The sequence below is a fragment of the Grampus griseus genome, assembly GCF_964374135.1.
Source record: "Grampus griseus genome assembly, chromosome: 21".
NCBI lineage: Eukaryota > Metazoa > Chordata > Mammalia > Artiodactyla > Delphinidae > Grampus > Grampus griseus.
Window position 1 is genome coordinate 25,165,950 of NC_139015.1, and position 23,004 is coordinate 25,188,953.

The 23,004-nt window shown below is 38.1% G+C and overlaps 1 protein-coding gene across 12 annotated transcripts in view; it reads left to right on the forward strand.

Annotated features, from left to right (window-relative positions):
• NRG1 (neuregulin 1) overlaps positions 1 to 23,004 on the forward strand; it is a gene marked incomplete at both ends in the record, with an annotated part of 1,016,643 nt that overhangs the window by 981,583 nt on the left and 12,056 nt on the right. For 4 of the 12 annotated variants that reach the window (XM_082680221.1, XM_082680225.1, XM_082680219.1 and 1 more), the window contains 2 exons: positions 1,941 to 2,070; positions 15,216 to 15,274. In XM_082680221.1, the coding sequence (XP_082536347.1) occupies positions 1,941 to 2,070; positions 15,216 to 15,274 (189 nt within the window). Of the gene's footprint in view, positions 1 to 1,940; positions 2,075 to 14,559; positions 14,628 to 15,215; positions 15,310 to 21,668; positions 21,693 to 23,004 lie in introns of those variants that run through there. The other 8 variants (XM_082680220.1, XM_082680215.1, XM_082680223.1 and 5 more) reach the window with 4 other exon arrangements.

The window sequence follows — 23,004 nt, forward strand, 5'->3', positions numbered from 1 at the left end:
CTCTTCCTGATAAAGATGGTAGAAGTGTAGCTGCTGGCAGAGGGTAACATCACCTCTCTCCTCTCTCTCCCTGGTTCTTCTGGTTGGGTTTGTAGACCTGAGCTGGACCTCTGGAAATGCATTCTGAAAAGGACTTTGTGTCGGAATAATTTGAAAATTGACCCAGTTCTTAATTACCCATTATAATGATTCAAGGAGAGCATGCCTCTTTGAAATCTCCAGATTTCTGTTATTAGATTTTACATCTGATTGATTAGCAAAAGTAAGATTCTTCCCTACTTGTTCAGTAACCATACCTGCTATTATTCATCGGATGCCAGTTTTGTGCCAATTCCTTTTACCTCTATAAGAGTCCTGTAAGAGTCCCCTTACCCTGTTTTCTAAATGGGAAAATTGACCATCTGGATGGCTAGGTGACTTACTCAAGGACACAAAGCTAGTAGGAGATGGGATTTGAACCAGATGTCTCCAAAGGGCAAATCATTTTGACTGTCCTTTGCTGTTCCTCCTGAAAGCCATGGTGAGAACAGAGAAAGGGTCCCAAACATGCCTTAGACAGGAGAATAAGAGACAAGAAAGGCCTCGAGTCGTCTAGAAACTGAATAATCAGATGCTCGGTATTTCAATCAGGTAGAGTAAAAATCAAGCAGAGTTAGGGTCACAATTAGGTTAAATGTCAAAGCAAAATATGCGCTTGTGAAGGAAACGAAAAAGAAAGGCAGGAGAAAATGGAAAAATGAGACAGGTCAAATAAAATAAACAAGGGCATCTGAGTTTCACACGCAAATCGTAAAATAGAAATTGATAAGGAAGACAAAGAATTAAAAGTCACTAAGAATGAGTCAGATAATCAACGAGAAAAACTTATGTCTGAAGATGGACTCTCCCTACCCCGGGAGGGTAAATAGAATCTTCATTGGCTGGACACGTTGGTTTTACATTTCATCCTGATAATGTCAGCGATAAACATTATGTTGTGAGTTAGACTGTTTGGGGTTGAGACTGAGCAGTGTTTAAGGTGCTCCCAATACCGTAAGTGGGGAGAAGTTCTGAGACTAAATGCTCTTACAGTCTCAGGACTTTGGCTTCGTTTAATCCCTGCACCTAATGGTGGAGCAATCAGTGTCAGCCTGACTTTCCAATAACTGTGAAGACTGAAGGCAAGTGAATAATCAGATTTATCACATGAAGACGCTGCAAACCAAAATTAAAACTTGTTTCTACTCCTACTTCGAATGGATGAATTTTGCAGTGCTTTATTCTACATATGCAGCAATGTTAGACTGTCTTTGTATTTCTTCAGAAGCGTGATGGCAATCAGACATTCAATAATATTCTTCTGAGTAGAAATTAGAATAGAATGGAAATTTTGAACAGAATGCCCCCGATCTATACATTAATACATACTCAATTAAGAATATTTTTTTCATTAGGAACAAATAAGCCACCTTGGATTTTTCTTTGCTATACATATGTCTAAAAAATATCAAGTCCATACACATATATCACGTAATTTCAAAATAAAATAATTTTATTAATTAGTTGCCATTAAAAATTGATATCTACATTCAGTTGCACTGATGTGAATTTATGTCATTATTTTTGAGCCTTCCTGGAAAATGTATTTTTCTTAATGACAATAGATGTTCTCTTTTCCAACTTCCTTAGAAGATAAAGTATTAGTTATAAGAAATGTTGAACCTGTTGCCTATTTAATTATAATTCAATTAATTAACTATAATTACTTTTATAATTTTATTATATTTAATTACACCCAGAAAGTACTTAATGTCTTTGGTGTTGTTTATTAAGCCTGAAAGTTTAGTGGAGTACGCCGTATCTTATATGAACTCTTCCTTTTAAGAGAATTTAAGATTAAAGGCTGCTTAGAAGAGGGAAAGATGGGTATAAACCTTTCGCCTTCTTTATCTTTTATCCAGCCACATCTACATCTACCACTGGGACAAGCCATCTTGTCAAGTGTGCAGAGAAGGAGAAAACTTTCTGTGTGAATGGAGGCGAGTGCTTCATGGTGAAAGACCTTTCAAACCCCTCAAGATACTTGTGCAAGTAAGAAATCCTCTGTGTGGCTTATGTCCATGACTGCTTCTTTGAGATGATTCCATGTCTCATGATGTATTGTTGCTGCTTTTTCCAATTTCGTTGCATCCTTTGAATAATGCTGTTTTATTTTTAAAGTGTTGTGAAAAGTTCATACCATTTATCATCTTCTCTGTTATATCCAGAATGTTATTTTGCTTTTTTCAAGGTGGGTTGGGTTTTTTTTTGCCTTCATATTTATAAAGTTGCTTTCCTCGTGGTTTTCCTCGTTGTTACCTAAGAGAGATGTGCAAATATCATAGAGGTCTGGAACTTTGGATACCTACGTCTCCATCCAATGTATGGATGAAGCTGTAAGATGATGTTCCTTTTTACCCCAGTGGTCACCTGCAAAACGAATAGGACAACTAAAAGAAGCAGAAGGGCAGAAGATTCTTTACTGACACATCTGTTACACTTGGCATTAGCTTATTCGTTTATAACTCCTTTATAAAAATGGAATTTAGGTCGATCTCACTAATGAAAAACCAGCAACTTGCATTTGTTTGGAAAGGCATTTAGTGTGTTTCGCATCATTGCATGTAGAAGGCAAGAGTGTTCTTTCATGTACTACAGTTATTTATAGATGTATTTAGAATGGCGCTCTCTCCAATGACCTGAAGGAGTTAACGAACCATTAAGAAGTATCACAGTTACTCTCTCTCCACAGACAGAATTAAACAAAGATGTTGTCAGTAAGGTCACATTAGATATCTGAACCGTGCAGTTAAATTAGCAGGTCTCACTGAAAAGCACCTGTTCATTGTGCCATGCATTTAGTCTGCGCTTGGTATTTAGGCTCTCTGTGGGCCACGGACTCAAATCATTTGATGTGGTAAAAGATATTTGAATATGCGGTGAAAAATACACATTTATTTGGCCGTTGACTAAGAGCTGTGTCCCACTGCTCTAAAGTAGCAGTGATTGTCCTAAATGAGAAAAAAACCCGTCTCATCAGAACAACCATCTCCGGCTCCAGAATATTACTAGCTTGTGACCCAGACGTTGACAAAGGAGAACAAGTTTGTCAGAGAGACAGGTGAGCTAACAGAAAGAGCAATTAGCAAAATGAGAAAAAAGGTGCAAGAAATCATTAAGGAGGCCAATGCCCTTTTACATCATATAAATAGTATGCAAACATTTAAGTCCCTTTTCTAAGAAAGCCTCCATTGTTTGTAATAAAATGCATCTTAAAGGACATATATTTTAAAACCATAACACCAAACAAAAATGCCGTTTCGGTAGAAACGTTTTGCTGTTCGCTGTGCTGATCTAGACACGGGCTATGTGCAGAATGTCTCGTGGGACCTCAGGGCTGTAAGCAAGTACCTCCCAGATCTGCTTTTTTGCCCTCAAAATCTCTCCTTTTAATAGAGTAGAAGCAGAGTAGATAAGTTTTGCTGGTTGTGTGGCTGATTTTATCAATGAAAACGGACAACTTACAAAAGTAGCTATAGTCTTTTATTTATTTATTTTATTACTTTTATTATCCTTATAGTATCTTATGCTTTTTATACTTTATTACTTTTGTGGTGAATAAAAGACTAGGAATCACAAGAGTAAAATTCTAATTTCAATTACTAAATATCCCTTTCATAGATATAGGTAATAGTTATAAGCCAAGATAAAGTTAATAAGTAAGAGTCTTTTCAAAGCTTTAAAGCAAGATAAAAATGAAAGAGTATATAGAAAAAATCATTTCTTTCAGGTCTGAAGGATTTTATGACTCTCAGTGTTCATTGTTTTAAAATTAAAGATTCGGGCTTCCCTGGTGGCGCAGTGGTTGAGAGTCGGCCTGCCGATGCAGGGGACGCGGGTTCGTGCCCCGGTCTGGGAGGATCCCACATGCCACGGAGCGGCTGGGTCCGTGAGCCATGGCCGCTGAGCCTGCGCATCCGGAGCCTGTGCTCCGCGATGGGCGAGGCCACAACAGTGAGAGGCCCACATACCGCAAAAAAAAAAAAAAAAAAAATTAAAGATTCACTTTTTGATCACCAGTATATTCAACTCAGCATACCTATAGCAAAGAATTAAAGTTGGTCAGTTTTAGACTTTGGTTCTGCCAACTTGCTGTGAATACAGCCCCAACATTCCTCCCTGCCCATACTTATCATAGTGAATGGGGATGACCAAATTTATTTTTTAACTTTTTATTTTATATTGGAGTATAGGCGCTTAACAATGCTGTGATAGTTTCGGGTGCACAGCAAGGCGACTCAGCCATACATGTACATGTATCCGTTCTCCCCCAGACGCCCCTCCCATCCAGGCAGCCGCATAACATTGAGCAGAGTTCCCTGTGCTCTACAGTAGGTCCTTGTTGGTTATCCTTTTTAAATATAGCAGTGTGTACATAGGGGGTGACCAAATTTTATAGTTTCCTGTAAGATTTTCTCTATGAAAATAGAAAATACCAGAAGCTGAGAATTATAATCTATAAAATATGAGGTGCATTTATTATATGCGTAATCCTGTTACTCTGTCCTTGTCATAGACATACAACCTAACTACGTTTTAATCACTTGAAAAAAACACTTAAAATTATAGTTCCTTTAAATGCTTCTCCTTTTTAAACAATTGTACCCAGATTATCTTTTTTACTTCTTTAGAAAAGCATCTGAGACCACTGTATTTTAATTATAATAATGAAACATGATCATTTTTCACCGTAGCCTTTGCAAAGATTTACAAGCTGAGTGAGTATATATGATAGTTTCTGAATACCTCTTAGGAACCAGTGCAGTTATTTTCCACGTGTTAATTTCAGCTCTTCTGTGGCCCTCCCATGTCCTGTACAAAAAGTGCTATCGCCTAAGTGCTGTTCATTTGTTCCATTTTGGTATTGTGCCAACAACTGGAATTTTTTTCACCCACACAGCTTCTCATTAAATTTTAAGCCCAATCCAGAAAGAAATACTTGTTATATATTTTTCTAATCTTAAAGTGAAATGTTGTCTTCCTCCAACAGTTATTAAAGCAGCAACCCATGAATGAATATTGTTTCCCCCAAGCTAATCGTCTTCTCGTTCTCAGCAAATTGGCATTATAATTTTATTGTATCTTTTTTTTGGTAATATAATCTTTCAGAAAAGCGTTAAAGCTTATTACGAGATCTTGTTGGAAAGAAAATCTTTGACATCTGTGATTTTGATCAGTTTTATCCCCCTTTTGCACCATGTCTTTACTGATGCATCAGAGCAAGCCAGTACGTTGATGGAAGAATTGGAATATGTTCACTATCCAAAATATGTCATGCCTTTTTTGTTAAATTTGTCTAATTGTTTTTTAATCCCTGTATTAAAAACATCTATAACATTAAAAATAGTTTAGTCAGAAGTGAAACCAAGGCACATCATTTACCATGTCTTACGATATTATATTGTTCACTGGACGACTTGCATAGAAACAGAAAACACGAAAGTGTTGCACTGGCTCATCATGGTCCTGTGTATGAAGCCAGTTCATAGTTTCCACATGGTCCATCTGTCTAGGGCAAAACGTTTCTGAAGCATGTGCCACATCATTCAAAATCAGCTTTATCCCTGGCTAAAGACATGACTCAGAAACACCACAAGCACGCGAGTTTCCAAGTAGTCTCTCTGGTCATCTCATCCACTGTTGTCTTTTTGGGAGTTGAAGTCGAAGACTTTACAGCAAAGCTCTTTTGTCTCTCTGTTTAGAACAAGGTGTTCCAAATGGATTAACCATATAACAGTTAAACACTTCTCTGAGGAGAGGTTTGCTGGTTACTTGGGCTTCTCCTCTGGGAACTGTGTGGGAATTTCTGTGGTGTATCTCATCTTTTATATTTCTCTTCTCTCTATAGTAATTTAAAATTTATCCTGGGGAAAAAAACAAAACAAAACAAAAAAACAGTTACTATTCCAGATTGCATAAAGACCAGAAAAGTATCATTCCGTCTTTTACCCTCTGGTACCCCATGTAGTCACATGGTTCAAAGAAACAGGACAGTTTGAACGTGACATTGTCCAGATGTTCCTGTTTTCTCCCCTTGTTCTTGTATATCTGCTCCTCTGAACAGCTTTACTTAGAGAACTATTTTGGAAGATGTTGATGTGATTTTTTTTTAATCGAAAAATGATTTTATACCACACCGTATTTATAAACCCGTGATGCTGTCCTATGGGCAGATGTGCCTTCCCCGTGTGGGGATTAGAGTTTTAACCGCCAATTTTGGTGAATAGTCTGAGCTCTTTCACTTCAACTCTCTGGACAGTATATTTATAACATAGAGTTAATATGTTCTCCAAACTTCTTCCCAGGGAGTCAGTGAAATTAAATGAATTCATTTCTGCTAAAGCACTTCTAACTCTGGGGAAGCAAGATTGCTTTTTCCTTATAATAAAAAATAAATGGTAGAATTACGTTCTCTCTGTAGACACTGGAAAAATATATACACCTGTCTTAACAGACTGTGTTATCATATTTAATTCCCAATTCTTCATTTTATTTAACACTAGCAGTTTTTATCTGATTGGTTGGGGCCACCAGCTAGCTTTATAACTTTGCATTTGACATTCATTTAATCATGTAATATCTCTGATCAATAACTTCCTTATATGTAAAAACAAAAAACAGAAACAAAAAGCGAACAAAACATAGGAAGACGGGCGGTGCCTTTAACCATGAACTTATGATTTTGTCTATTTTTTATGAAACCATGTAGTATATATAAGGGCCTATATTGTATTACACATTATTATCGAGATAGTTATGAAAAATATATAGCTAGAGGAGATAAAGTCACAACAAATTTGCTATAATAAATTAAACTCTGTAAATGAAATATTAATTAACATTTGTTTATAGAACAGCTACATCTATGCCAGGCATTTTTGAAAACGCAGAGGAAACATGACGCATGGTCGCTGGTCCCTGGGAACTTAGTCTATTTACGGAAATGGAGTAACTAAAATAGTTCATCAGTTAAAGTGACTATATCCCAAGTGGTACAGTGCTGATTGTTATGGTAATGAGAACTTAAAGAAGGAAAAGACTGGAATTAGTTGAAGACTTGATAAACATCGTCATCATTTATGGAGTTTTTTCCATATACCAGGCAGACACTGAGGCTGTAGTAATCTTCCCATGAGACCCAGTGACATGCATAGCTAGACGAGCAGCTCCATTCTGGGAAGTAAAACAAAACAAAAAAACTAAGTTAGACAGGAGAGTCAGTTTCTGAGCTCTGAAAGCCAGGCAGAGGACTTTGGACATCGTGATAGCTAATTGGGCGTCATAGTAACTTCTGGAGCAGGGGAGTGATACCATAAACATAGCAAGTGCTTACGGAAGAGAGACTTCCATACAGGCTAGAGACATCTGGGGACCGGGTAAGATGAGGAAAGTCAAGACACTAGCTAAGGTTACAGTTTTATAAAATCCTGGCATAGCAATGAGGAGGTGGATGATGATACTTATAACATATTAGTAGCTGAATTAACATAATTAAGGGGGTGATGGTTCAGATTCAGGTTGTGTCCTGTGGCCTCATCATCATGGCTGTAGAAGGAGAAATTTGGAATAGAGCCAAGGGATGTATTTTGGGTTAGACCTGGAGTCCAGCCAGCTCTGGAAGCGTTCGTCCTTCAGAGTGGGTGTGACACTTACCTTCTGTAACATTTGACAGGGAGAGCAACCTTTGTGAGTGGGCGGGACTCTTGTGGCTTAGATGTAGATAGTCAGCTCTTCACATGACCACGTGTTCTATTTCTTCTGTGTCCTCTTGTATCTAGACTCCTGCTTTGTACTTCCTAGGTATTTATTAGCTCATTTTTGACTTCCGTGAAGACAGAGGGAAGCAAATCCTTTTGTTCTTATAGAAACCAGTTTGGCTGCAGTTTGGCGTAAAATCAGGTACACTAAGTGTTCTTAAGAGCTTGGTTCCTTTTTTTCTCCTGAAATCAGTTAGGCAGCCACATGTATTTATTGATCTCCTTCTAAGAGGCAAGTCCTATGCTTGTGCCCGTTATGAAGTGGTGAGCAAAATCACGAGGTCTCTGCCCTCATGGAGTCTGTAGGCTCTTGTGAGTAGCCAATGTATTTCAAGTAATGAATTTAATGATAAATGATTGGTGTGCTGAGTGCTATGAAGAGAATTTAGGGAGCTAAGGGAATGTACCGTGGCGGACCACAACCAGCCAGAGGCAGAGACTCCGTCAGGGAAAAAAGTACATGCAGCCCTTGCCTTGAGAAGCATATAGTCTATTTAAAATAAAATGCACCGTTCTGAAATATTTCTATTGAATGATTTAAGTCAAAAGTGAATATTTAGATGTTTCATCATAAAATGAGGCTGGAGTAGATGGAGCTATAAAGTTTGGAATCGCTAAGCTGTGTGATGAGACGGGGAAGGGCATCCTCCAGGGAGGAAAACCAAACCACAAATTAGCCGAGTCCATAAGTCATTGTGTCACAAGGACACGTAGATGCATGGGCCATAGATTGAGCCCGTATCCGATGAAATTGTTTGACCCCGAAGTAAAGGATACATCAGTTAGAGTAAACAACGGCAAGGATTTTCATCTACAGATGAGCGTTTCAGAACAAGCTGTACAAACAGGGCTTTGGGAAGGGCACCAGGGTTCAAACAAGGAGGGGTTAATTCATAAACACTGGCAGCCTCATTAGTGGGATTGTATGTCTTAGATGTTGAAAAACAACATTGGCGAGCCAGGATAACTTAGATTTCCCCCCCCCCTCAGTATTTACCCATGAGTCCACTGTGGCCACTCTATGTATACTGTTATCTCAAGAATTGAGAACTAGCCCCCAGATCTTAATAAAAAAGAAATGGGATGATCAGTGATGGGGAGGTATAAGGTTGGATCTGAACGAAATGTTATTGAAGGCATATATTATATTTAATATTTTCTTTAATGGTACTGAAGAAGGCATTCCCTTGAGGAAATAAATGTCTTTTGCAGATGATACCATAAAGAACACTAAAACACAAATTAGAAAAGCATATACAGACCTCAAGAAATTTCACTTCATGGTGGATAAAAGAACGAAGTTCATCTTGGAAAAATGCAGACTAATAGTAACAGTCCATTTGGGAAAGAATAATCTACAACACAGATACTCAGCCAGTGAGTGGGCGAGTTCTAGCCAGAATCCCGAGTGAAGGGGTGAGAAAAGTCAGCCCTTGCAATATGATACTGTAGAAAAACAAACTAGCGCTGTTTGACCTGGTGTGTACACTGCCAGCTCTGGTTTACGGAGTACGAGCAAAAGTCCTTAACGTCTAACACTTAAACACACCGATAATCCTCAATATGTATCTGTTGGCATCGCCATTACTTGATATTTGTAAACATGGACATCAAAGAAATTGTTTCAGCTGTTGTACAATATGAAGGAAATACCCCAGTTAACTAGTACTGAGGTGGAGTGAAAAGAAAATAGGGGCTTTTCTTTTTTGGAAGAAAATTATCTAAAAAATTGTCTGAATATTTCATGGTAGAGTGATGACTAAATAGAGACAAAATATCATATGTAAACCTGTTTCCCTTCTCCTGCCTGATCAAGGGAGGACCTAATGAAAATTAATGAAACCAAGAAATAAAGAAAGGAAGAGAAAGGATGTCTAAGGATGGTTTATAAACTGACCATAAATTTAAAAAACCACAAAACCATTTATAATGGCTTGTAAAATTAGCAAACCCTAAATGACCAGAAGTTTCTTGGAGTTCTGGAAATATCTTTGACTATATGTCTAGTGTCTCCACCAAAAAAAATGAGAAATAGTTTATTCAATTAGAATGTAAAAAATACACCAAGCACTAAATCGCTTCACAAAATTGCATGAGCTGATGATCGATTACATAGTAAGTGTATCAGGACTGTCACCGTGTATTAAGGTTATTATTAGGAACAGTTTTGATTTTACTGATGCTGTGCAGAAGTCTTGGTTACTCGACCGTAATGGCTTTATTGAATCCTAGGTAAGATGGTATTTCAGTAACAGGATTTAAATTTGAGGTAATAGACTTATTGTTAAAGAGTTAGAGTCTTTTCCAAATTCCAGACACCATTTTAAAGGTTTCTATTTAAGGGAGGGAGTCTATAAGGAGGATACTGGGAGCTCCTATAAAAAATTATTTGGAAGTATACAGAGGAGAGAGTCGGTCACAAACTATAAAAATAAAAGCCGGTTATTGAGCTGTACCTGGCAAATCAATTGACTGTGAGATTCTCCTTAATACAGTCCTTTACTGGACACTGCAGTCTGATTCTCAATCAGGTTCAGTTTAACTAACATTTTATGAGAGTCCTTCATGAGCCAGGCTAAACTTTAGAGCTATAAAATGATCAGAATGTGGTCAGCGTCCTCACAAAGAGGTAATCACGAGACAGATAGGTAAGGACATTGGAAGAGATCAGGGCAGCGTGCAATGTGTGAGCCAAATAAGGAATCCTTCTCCCAGGGTGTGGATGTCTAGAGGTGAGGATATGGCACTCAGGGAAGAGTTGATGCTAGTTGGAAGAGATGCTGCTTCAGTTCAGTTCAGACAAAACTGTCTATGAGTTTTCATCTCACGAAGAACAATCATAGAACAAAGATAGTTTATCATGTTAAGAGCAAATACTAAACTTTTTTTTTTTTTTTTTTTTTTTTTGCGGTACGCGGGCCTCTCATTGTTGTGGCCTCTCCTGTTGCGGAGCACAGGCTCCGGACGCGCAGGCTCAGCGGCCATGGCTCATGGGCCCAGCCGCTCCGCAGCATGTGGGATCCTCCCGGAACCGGGGCACGAACCCGTGTCCCCTGCATCGGCAGGCGTACTCTCAACCACCGCGCCACCAGGGAAGCCCTAAAATTTTTTAAAAAATATTTCCATCTTCTAACCTGATCAGTAAAACAAACGGTATATATAGTTTTGGAGCTAAAATAGGGGCTCGGTTCTTATTCAAACAGATTCTTCTAAGACATAAAATTCTTGGAAGGTGCTCAGACTCGTGCCAAAGAATATTGTTCAAAATCAGATTAAATTTACCGTACTCTTATCTCCGAAGAAAGCGATAGATTGGGTGCTTAAAGTACAGTGCTAATAAAGAAATATGTCAGCAGCCAGTCTGCCTATTCTTTTAGAAGTAATTCCATAGAATTTAATCAGAGCCTATAGATCAGGTGCATTTCCATTTGCATATGCTTCCTCTACCCAGTCAATGCAGTCTGCAGTTTGCTTATGCAGAAACTGTTTCCACTTCCTTCCATCTGATTTGGTAGCAATTCTAACATCCACAAAAGTTACATAATGATTATAGCCGCTGAACCCTTGAATTGCTTAGGAATAGGTATTTGAAATTTATTTTACCTCCAGATTGTCTTAAAAATCCATTCTATCAGAAATTTATTTTTTAAGTTCTTGAGTCCTCCCTGACTGGTAACACATTCAGAAGAAATGATGTCTGGGTTTTTGCACAGTGATTCCATGTGTGAGGGTGATTCCCAGAACCTTCGTGGTAAGAGAACCCTTTGATAATCACTTAGTTAAATCCTTTCATTTTATCTCTGAGGACAGCTGAGGCCCAATGAAGCCAAATGGGCTTCTCACATGCAAGCAGCAAGATTCTGTGATGCCAGGGTAGAGGGCCTTTTGGAGGTCAGCATCCCTGACATCCTAAACTTTAATGTACAAACAGATCTCTTAGGGATCTTGTTGAAATACAGATTCTTATTCAGTAGTTATGGATGGGGGCCTGAGATTCTACGTGTCTCCTAACAAGATTCCAGGAGATGCTGGTGCTATTGGTCCTTGGACCCCACTTTGAATAATAATAAGGCTTTTACGCTAAGAAAATCCATCTAAGTGAAAGTAAACAGTAGTGAAAGGAGAGTTCTGGTTCGGTTATAGCTGATAATTCCAAAAAGGATTGGCATACCTTAAGCAGATCTAATGTTACTGCACCAGATATTCTATTGATATATCATCTTATGATAGAGATAATGCTAGTTTCCTAGGAAACATCATCTCAGGATTTGTACGAATTAGAAAACTGATTGGGTAAGATTTTTGATCCCCTTCATCTAGTTGTCCTGTGACCAGTGATCTCAAAAGTGTCATCCTAGATGCATAAATGGCAATCTTCTAGTAAATGCGTTTTTTCTCTTAAGGGACTCATGATCTCTCAGCTATTTGTTAATTTCATGATCCTTAAATAATACGTGCATTCCTTACCTCCAATGGTTCTCTCTCCCTCTCTCTCTTCTCACACACACACATACCATATTCACATATCTTATACCATGTTCTTTGTATGAAACAAGTGGATTATTGTGTGATCAAATTAAGAATGTAAATTTTTAAGATGAAATGGTCATTATAGAATATACTTAGGTCTGAAATTACCTACTTAATTATAGTGTATGTCTATATGGATTTATACAGTCCTGGTTCAGAAACAAATATACAAATAAAAAGCCCATGTAGTGCTTCCCTGGTGGTGCAGTGGTTGAGAGTCCGCCTGCCGATGCAGGGGACACGGGTTCGTGCCCCGGTCCGGGAAGATCCCACATGCCGCGGAGCAGCTGGGCCCTTGAGCCATGGCCGCTGAGCCTGCGCGTCCGGAGCCAGTGCTCCGCAACAGCAGAGGCCACAGCAGTGACAGGTCCGCGTACCGCAAAAGCAAACAAACAAACCCATGTACTTCAAAACTTTTTATGTCAAATAAGTTATATGGAAAACAAGTTTCCGTATATTTTTCTTAAATTACCTGTGAAGGCACTCTTATTGAAGCATGCAGAATGACATCTTCATGAGACATGACCCAACCTCACAGGCTATAGTTCTTATTTCTGTATTGCTCTAGGCAGATCTTCCTCTACTCATTGAAGCAAAAATATTATAAATGAAAATAACCAGTTCATTTAAAAAAATATATTTTGAAGAATTGAAAAAACTGTATCAATACAAGATGTTTGTTGTTAAGCTTGTGGCCTCTCCCATTGCGGAGCACAGGCTCCGGACGCGCAGGCTCAGCGGCCATGGCTCACAGGCCCAGCCGCTCCGCGGCATATGGGATCTTCCCGGACCGGGGCACGAACCCGTGTCCCCTGCATCGGCAGGCGGACTCTCAACCACTGCGCCACCAGGGAAGCCCCCGATATTATTTTTAATGATCATAATTATACTTTGTTTACTCAAGTACTTATAGGGCTGAAAATCTAGAACTGCTAGTATTTATTCTTACAAGCCATTCTTCATGAAATAGGTGAAGCAGATGTACCAAATCACTTGAGAACATTTTTTGGTGCTGAATTTGGCTTTAAGGGAAATGAAAAAAAATCAACCTTATATTAGCAAAAATGAATCGTTTTATTCACATCTCTTTGATGCCAAAAAGATGGTGTTTATTTTTATTTACTCTGGAGAAGAAAGGGTTGTAAGTAAATCATGAGGTGTGTGCATGATGGTTATGGCCTAGATGAACTATTACTAATAATCATGGCTGTGGTTGTGGAGCGCCTGTAAGAGGTATATTTGCGTCCTGGAACTTTTTGATGAATTAGAGTATGATACTGGGTAAAATGAATCCATTCTGAAATGCTTTAGTTACTGGAGTGACAGCAACAAAAAGAGCAGTTGTAAAGGACTTCCATATTTAGGCACAGCCCCATCACAAGGCTTTAAGAACAGTATTCTACCAGGATTCTGGAATTTTGATAGGCAAATGTATACGAGTGAGTAAAATGTAGATTTTATACAGTTTCAAAACAATTTACCCTAAAAGCAAAATGACATTTATTAAATACCTCAGTAGAGGAATAACTGTTTAAATTTTAGAAGTGTATTTGCCTTTGACGTGAGATAATTGGATGAAGTGAAATTTGTACTAATAAAAATCTGCCTCTTCCGTTCACCATTAAAAACAAGACCTAGTTTGTAATATCTTTAAAACAAAAAGAGATGTAGTTTTTCTTGTCAGTAATCACTAGAGTGTGAAAGTGCTTGACTTCTATTGTAGTTTGTTGATTTCACTTATCAAGATACCTATGAAATGAAGTACAAAATGGTGTCTACAAAAGAAAAAGCTCAGAATCATTTAAACAATAAAAGATGGTGGACGGAACCTTATAAGCTCTTACCGAAACCGGTGTTTTAACACAGTGAGTCAGTTGATCAGTGACAACTTCAGAAATGCCCAAGGGAAAATGACTTAGCTGCCCAGAACTTGCCACTTCTTTTCAACTTTTCAACCCCACTCTAGTTAAATTTCAGTTAACTGATCTTATGAAGACTGAAGCAAACAACAGAAATATATACCCCGCAGTTTTCATGGGACATGGTTTTCTGAATGTTTTGTCTTCTCCTTTCTTTTATGTTGTTCAGCTACCAGGTCATTTGTAGGAGTCTCCATGCTCCATAGGAGGAAATTGCCAGTCTGAAAGTTCAGTGTCTTTAGCGTTCGATTGCTTATTACATTTTTACCCTCTAGGTGCCAACCTGGATTCACTGGAGCGAGATGTACTGAGAATGTGCCCATGAAAGTCCAAACCCAAGAAAGTATGTTAAAATAATCTGAAATTTGCTTTCTCCCCCAAACTACAGCAACAATCACTACCGCTTGGTGGTTTTACAACTCAGTTGTGACTGATTCCTTTTGTTCTAATTATGGTTTAACCGCTCAGGGCATAAACCCATTCAATGAGACCTTGTTTAACTGTGTCTCAACACAGACCCCAATGGTCATCAGTTTTATAAAAGAATGACCCATCAGGATGGTCGGTGATGCTGGTGATCATGGCGGGCCAGCCAACCAGAACTCCTTTCCTTCCAACATTTTGGACCAATGCTGTCAAATAGAAAACCTAGTTAAAGGAAACATCTGCTTTCACTTCAAGTGACTCCCTTTGAGAGAATGCGGTCACTTAAAATGCTGGGATCTTTCTATCATTTCTGTCCAAATTTTTAACCCTTTGGGGGAAATGCCAGAGTCTAAAAGCCACGATTAGGACAAAGACTCAGTTCCTGAGGGTGAACTCACCAAGTTCAATCAAATGTCACTGAAGGAGCTTCTTTCTAGCATATATTCACCTCTTCTCTTTTTCTCTGTTTTTTCTACCATTGTTTTTTTTTTGTTTCTTCTCTCAGGTGCCCAAATGAGTTTACTGGTGATCGCTGCCAAAACTACGTAATGGCCAGCTTCTACAGTACGTCCACTCCCTTTCTGTCTCTGCCTGAATAGGAGCATGCTCAGTCGGTGCTGCTTTCTTGTTGCTGCATCTTCCCTCAGATTTCACCTAGCGCTAGATGTGTTTTACCAGGTCTAACATTGACTGCCTCTGCCTGTCGCATGAGAACATTAACAAAAGCGATTGTATTACTTCCTCTGTTCATGACTAGTTGGCTCCGAGATGCTCATAGGTGTGTGAGGCTCCGATGTTTCTGAAATTGATCTTGAATGATGTGATACAAAATGATAGTCTGTATCACACAGTGCGATGATAATAAAGGCATTTAAAAGTCTCACTTTTATTGATAAAATAAAATCATTCCACTGGACAGTCCATCTTCTTTATAAAATGACCCCATCCTGAAAAGGATGTCCGCTAAGTTGTAACCAGTACACACTTGAAATGATGGTAAGTTCATTTCGGTTCAGAATGTGTTATTTCTAACAAATAAACAGAATAAAAAGAGTGCAGATGTTTCTCTTCATTAACCAAACAACAGTTTGCATTTAAGTTTAAAAAAAGCACTGAGTAGGAAAATTAAAAACAAACAAACATCTTACAGCAAAGGAAATAGCCAGGCTTCTATTGACCTTGTTTAGGAAAAAAGTGATTTGGGTCTAAATGATTTTTAGATGAATTGTTAAATCATTTATCTATGTTATTCTAGTTTCAGTAATAATTTTAGGAAAATTGTTTTAAAATATTTATTAGTTACCTTGAAATATCACAGTTCACTGCTAGATATATATTTTTTAATGAGAACTGGGAAATTTTGATCGATTTCTGTGGCTTCATGAAGTCTTGGACATCATTCCTAAAGGACCCAATTCACATTGTATATAATTGCACGGATAACTAAACTATGTATTTCTCCTGCTTTTGTGAATAAGGACTGTAGCTTTTAATTCTGGAGCTTTCAAAGCATTATATTTAAAATGGATTCCATATTGTTATCCATTTAGATCAAAGGTTGACAAATTTTTTTCTGTAAAGGATCAGATGGTACATACTTCTGTGTTTGCAGACCATACCGTCAGTGTCGTAACCACAGAAAACTTGGCCACTGTAGCACAGAAGCAGTCATAAACAAACAATGCATGAACTCATAAGCATGGCTGTGTACTATTGAAACTTTATTTACAAAAGCATCATAATGGATTTGTCAACCTCTGATTCAGATTGTCAATTTCTCACCCCCAAGAAATATTTCACATAGCGTATTAGGGTATAAGTTCATGTAACACAAGAAACAGTGATAGCAATTGGTCATTTGGGGGCTCTGAAAGAATGAGATTTGACTCTTTCTTACTTGTATACATGCAAAGAATAAGATTCTGTTCCTTATGTTAACAGACATGGAAGAATAAAGAAATTTCATATGCATTATGGGGCGATTAGGCCCATACTAGTCAAACTATTTTTTTTTTTTTTTTTTAGTGAGGTGGTACTTATTATGTATTTACAAAGGCTACAGGTCAAAAATTATGTTACAGACCATTTTATGTTGTGAAAAATTGGTAAATTGGCATTGCTAAATTTTCAAACACGGTCTCCCCTTTATTCAGAATCTTTAAAATGCCTTTAGTGGACAGAATTGTTCTCTCTACAGCTGTAGAATATTGTTACAAAGGTAGATAAGATGGAAAGTAAAAACAGAAGGTAAAAGTAGAATTTTACTTAATATAGTAATTTCCTTTTAGAAATGTGTTTGTATTCAAATGACATAGATTTAGCAAATCCATGTGACTGTGTAAATTCAATACATTTATATTTTAGAATTTAATGAAAATTCTGAACATGTGCATTGTACTTAAAATTTTGGAATACCATTGTGCACTGAAAGCAATGTTGAAGTACCAGATAGAGAAAAGCATTAGAAAATGAAGATATTCCCCCCAAGTGATAATGCAGTGAGATCTGATGGTAATAACCTGAAAAAATGTTCTCAGCTTCTCTTTTAGACCATTTTCTCTTTCATAAGATATAATTTTAAAATAGCTACTGTGTATTTAATCTGAGTGTGATTCCTTGAATAAATTCTTTAGTAAGCTTTCAGTGGCACTTTTGCAAGATGTCCAGGAAAGCAGCATTCATTTTTAACCTGATTTAACAAAGACTGATAGGAAGCACATTTATCAACAAAATCTGTAGTGACTATGCATCAGCGCTGCCTCACGTCTGGAAAAGCAAGAGCCTTCAATCAGAAGCTGCTTTCCAAAATCGTCTTGCCCAGAGTTAATTTTCTAACTTCCATGTCTTAAATTCTCAATGTTTATTTCTGCAGACCTTCACATAGAAGGTAGGGAAATAAATGTTTGCTGCTCTGGGAACTTTATGTTCAAGTAACAATGAAGGCTACACACACAAAAACTAAAAAGTGTTCCCACCATGGTAATGTTTAAAATTTACTTATTGGTGTTCATAAAGTTTGAAATGCATAACATACATTTTAAAAGAAAAGATATTCCCCAGCTTCAAAGAGAAACATTGTTCAACTTACCCAACCACATTTTCAGTTGAAGAATCACATCCTAAAAGAATGTACAATTTTTTAAATGCTTATTAACACATAACTTACATTATTAGGATTTAATACAGTTTGTCTGGTCAGGGTGTCCTATGGGACATTTATTGATTTATAAAAACTGATTTAAAATATAAAAGAAAGGAACACATGTATATTTTATAGAGTGTTCTTGAAGGAAGCCATTTTCCTTGAAATAAAACATATTTATAATACTTTCTAGGAAGATATTGTCAAGGTTAGTCAGCTTCAAATTTCACCCTTCTTGACACTGAATTCCTACTTGAAAGGATTGTGTTCATCATTGTGTGTGTGTGTGTGTGTGTGTGTGTGAGAGAGAGAGTGCGTGTGTGTGTGTATAGAGAGATAGATAGACAATCGATAATCAATTTATAGACGTTATAGAAAGAAAACACTCACAGCTTCAATAGTTACAGGCAGTATGGAGCAAATAGGTCATGTATAAACTAACATTTAATAGGAAGTAATTATAGAATAGCCCAAATTAGTGAGATTTCACTGTGTGTGTTTTTGTGAATGCATCAATACTTGCTCATGGCATGTGGAAACTTGGAAGGAAGGAGAGAGTTTCCTATTACATTTCGAAGGGCTCAGTGGCAATATGGGTTGGTATATGTGAAAAAAAAAAATCTACATTTGCAAAGGTAAGTCGAAAATTAGAAGTCAGGTGCTAAATTGCTCCTATTTAGAAATGACATTGACAGGACCCCTCTAGAAACCTCAGAGGGGCAGAAAGTCAAGAGGACACCTACCTCTTTGAGATTATTTGCATAAGGAGACCCAAGATGTTAAGGAACAAAATCCTGAATGTCTTCAGATTTAACAGAAATTATAATTGCATGTATGGACAATTTCAGTTTTTAAAAAAGTTGTTTTCTTGTTCTTTTCTCTAATGCAATTGAAAATTTAAATTAACCTACAGGTTAATCAATTTTCTTCAAACTATTCTAAAAATCCTAAAACAAAGAATTAGCGAGTCCATATTTAATAGTTTCTGAAGACTCTTAGATTTAAATTAATTTTTTATATTGCTTACTGCACAGCAGGAAATCACATGTAGAAAAGGAAACTAAATTGTTTACAGTAACCTTCGTGTTTTTGAGTCACTAATTTAATTTGAAAAATGGAGTGGCCAGGCAGAAGTTCAATAGGAAACATAGGATATGTAATAAGCCTAAGCCAACATTAGATTAAATAGAAAAGATAGAAAGTAACGACCTCTTCAGAAAATGAAACGTGTGTGTGTCTCCTACTTTTCTTGACTCACAATGAAAGAAATGTAGCCACCAATAGTAAAGATAGATTCGAGGAGCATTTGCTGTGGGGCTAGTGTGACCGATGCATGCCTCTGCTTGTTTCCTTGTTAGGGCTTCGAGCCAGAAGAGATTCCAATTTTAAGTACCAATTTCCCTTTGAATTACTGAAATTGGAGCTGCCTGATATGAATGACTTCCCATGAAATGAAATTAGAGTTAGGCTCACAGACTTACCTATAAAACTGTAAATGCAGTAATATGTATGCATGAGCATGCTACTAATTTCATTGAAGACTTAACCAAGCTTTCTATGCAACTAATATAGACAATTAGCAGTGTTCACGTAGGCATGGAATCATGATTCTCTTCTCTGGAAAGAGTTTCTATAGTTATCTCTTGATTTTAACCCTTAAATTATTACTGACGTAGGAGGAAAAGGCAAGAGATGGAGAGGGTTCTAGGGAGAAAAACTGAGTCACTTTCTCACGTAAATGCGTAAGGAAATTTATGATCAGTTCTTCGGAAAATGAATTTTGGTATCTTGATGTTCCGAAGTTTATATGGAGGAAACAAATGCGGGGGGTAATGTCAGTTTGTCAAATTGAATGTTGCACAGAGGCAAGAGAAATTCGTTTGGATTGGAAAAAGTTGTTAATTTTGCTGTGAACATTGTGCAACCAAAGTAACCCTACATCCTCTGGCTTTAAATTTATGAAAAATGTAGATGATTTGCCTGAGTACCCTGGACTCAAGGCAAACGGAACTCTCTGTTATATAAAGTGCCTCTTTATCATTGTTACTAGATGCACTATCTATATATCTAGATATCTATAGATATAGATATAGATTTTTTATATCTAGGAAACTTCATTTCCTTAAGAGGTGGCAAGTTTCTTTTTTTAAATCTAAATTCTTGAAATATCCCAGGAGCTATCAGAGTTTTGAGGGCCGTGAAATTAATCAGAAGTAAACCTACATCCATGCAGTAAGTGGCCCAAAGTAAATCTCCAGATATGTCTGTTCCCCAAGCTGTTGAACCCCTCTGCTGTTGGCAGACATACTTCATGTCTCCTTTATTCCACAGGGTCACCCTGTGAGGCATTTATCAATATCATAAGCATTTTGTCAACAAGAAATTAACTTGTCCAAAGTCACTGAACAGGTAAATGGCAGAGAAAGGACCTGAAACGAGGATGACTCCAAACATACTTAACCTCCTCCTTTCCCTTCTCTATATGAGGGGCTTTGTTCACGTCCAAACTGATGCTTCTGTAAGAGAAATACCCCTCTACCACATGTTTTCAAACTTAACAGATGCCTTGTCATATTTGGGGGACTGTCCTGGTACATCTCTAATCAGTGACCGAGGGAAGAAAGATAGACCACAGAACCCCTCTGTTTTTATCCTGCCCCTCCTTCCCACCTGCCTCTCCACCACCCACGCACAAATAAGGAAATCCTGAAGGGCCGCACATGATGAAATTTGGTTAACAACTTTTTGTTTCAAGAATGGAATGGGTCCTTTCCAGAGGTTTTTGGTTTTCTCTGTTTGTTTGTTTGTTTTGGTTTTTCGGCCCCATTTCGTCACTTGAGCCTGTGCAGGTTCTGCTGGTCCTGCAATCCCGGTCCCTCGTCAGTCAGGTCTGCCAGGACTGTGGGCTGTGAGCACACAACTTTGAGTCCCTTTCCCTGGGCAGCCCTGCAGCTTCCCTGGGTGCCTGTGCCCTTCAGCTGTCATCTGGGCATCGGAGCTAAGCACTGGGAAGTGATCATCTAATTGGCTCTTCGTGATTTGAAGAAGTAGTAAATTAAATTTAACTAAAGAACCCAGGAATTGCATCCTCCCCCCGCCTCTTTTTTCAACCAATTGAAAAAGTGAGGCATTCAGAGCTGTCCTATGCCACACAGGAATTATATGGAAAACTGGAAGCAGGCTCCAGTGCCCCAGTGCCCTGTCTGGCTTTTTGAGCAGAAATGTTTGCTCCTTGTCATGTAAGTGGTGGAGAGAGTAGAAGGTTTGGAGAAAAGGAAATAGTTTTAAAAAAATAACTAAAGCAACAAGAAATATTAGAGCATAGCTATATAAATCCATTGTGATGAAATTTTCCAACCAAATTACTTGGCTTCACCTCCTAGCTCTGCCACTGTGTGTCTTTGGGCAAAACAATTTCACCTCCCTGGAACTTCAAGTCTGCCTTTTGAAAAGAGAAGAATGAAATAATGCCAAATGCTGTCTCTGATGATAAATACAGTATTCTATTCCCAAATAATGAAATAGCATAGAGAAGAGTTCAGCCGTACAACTTCTCCCTCAGTAAGGTCTTTTAAGGGTTAATAAAGACACAGTGTGCTGGTATTTGCGCACCTCTTAAAAGAGAAGTTCCCTCTGTGGACTCATGGGGGCGTACCTGAGCACTGCTTCCTTAACCATCCGCCGTTTGTCTGTTCAATGTGCACGCACAGAGCCATAATAGTCGTGTGTAATGTGTTTTGGAGTGCAGTGTATTGCTCTTTTCTGAAACTTTTTCCCTTTCTTTCTTTTTTTTTTGTCAACTTTCTGCATTGGCAGAGCATCTTGGGATTGAATTTATGGGTATGGACCAATCATCATTCCTTTTAGCCTGCAGAATTTAGAGCCTATGAGCTGAAACCCTTTTTTTTTTCCCCCTGTCTATTCTTCCCTTTCAGTTCCTAACTAATTTCCTTTCTCTTTAGAAGGGATCATACAGCTATAACAGTGATTTCTTTGCCTTCAATCTATGGTTAGTTTACCAACATGGTACTGAGTGCACCAGCTTTTAGATTCCCAGTTTTCACTTAGAGTTTAAAATCACCTTACCTGCTGCAAATTCACATATATCCCATGTTCTCTGACCCACTGGCTGATCTGGCCATGCTGTTATTTCCGAGCTGGGGTACGTTGGAGTGGTTTACAAGGCTGTAGGAAGAACCAAACCAGAAGCCTGAGAACAGAAGAAGCTTTACATACATCAGCGTAAGAACGCTCCACGTTTTAGGCTGATGGGAGCTTGACATACAATGTAAAAATCATCTATTAATATAGTAACATCTTAATCTGCAACATATTATATGCATAGACTTGGATTACTCTGGTTTTCTGGAGATACTCAAGCACTGCTCCAGTCGATTTCATTATGTCATGAACAGAAAACAGAATGAAATAGCCTTGTGCTATTTTAGTTGGAAATTCTAGTACTAACAGAATTAAACTTGAGTCACTATATCCCAACAAGTAATCAAATAGACATTTTCACACTGCAAATGTAAAATATCTCCTATGAGCATGTGAATTGGGGGCAGACTTCTTTGGAAAGCCTTCACCCTAAAGAGTTGGGAGAAAAGGCCAGTCTTGGGAGGAAGGGGAAGCCATTCTATTCTTCCAGAGGCTCCACAGTGCAGGCCCCCAGGAATGTGACCATTGGTCAATAAAGCCATGTCCTGATTACAGGAATATCTGGTCCCCAACCAGCTGGTGTCAGTGACATCATGCGGTGAGAGCATCTTATAGCTGTTGCTTTCATTTCAATGATAACATCACAGTCTACACCTAATGTACTTCCCATAATTTGTGGAAAATCAGGTTGTTACAAGCTCTATCCATTCCAGGGATAGAAACTCAATTAATTGCTCATTGCCCCCAAAAATATTCCAAGAGAAAACTATTCATTTGATGGGAATAGCCCCACGTTCATGTGAGTGGTCCTTTGCACATCAGAGAACGTCACCCAAGAGTAAGGAACACAAGAGGTCCCACCAACATCCCGCAGGGGGCAGGTGGTCTACACGAGGGGAGTCATCTATTCAGGTTACTTTCCTTGGGATAAAAATTATCCCACTTCGAAATAGACTTATTGGCCTTACCTGAAAGGAAGAAAAAAATACCA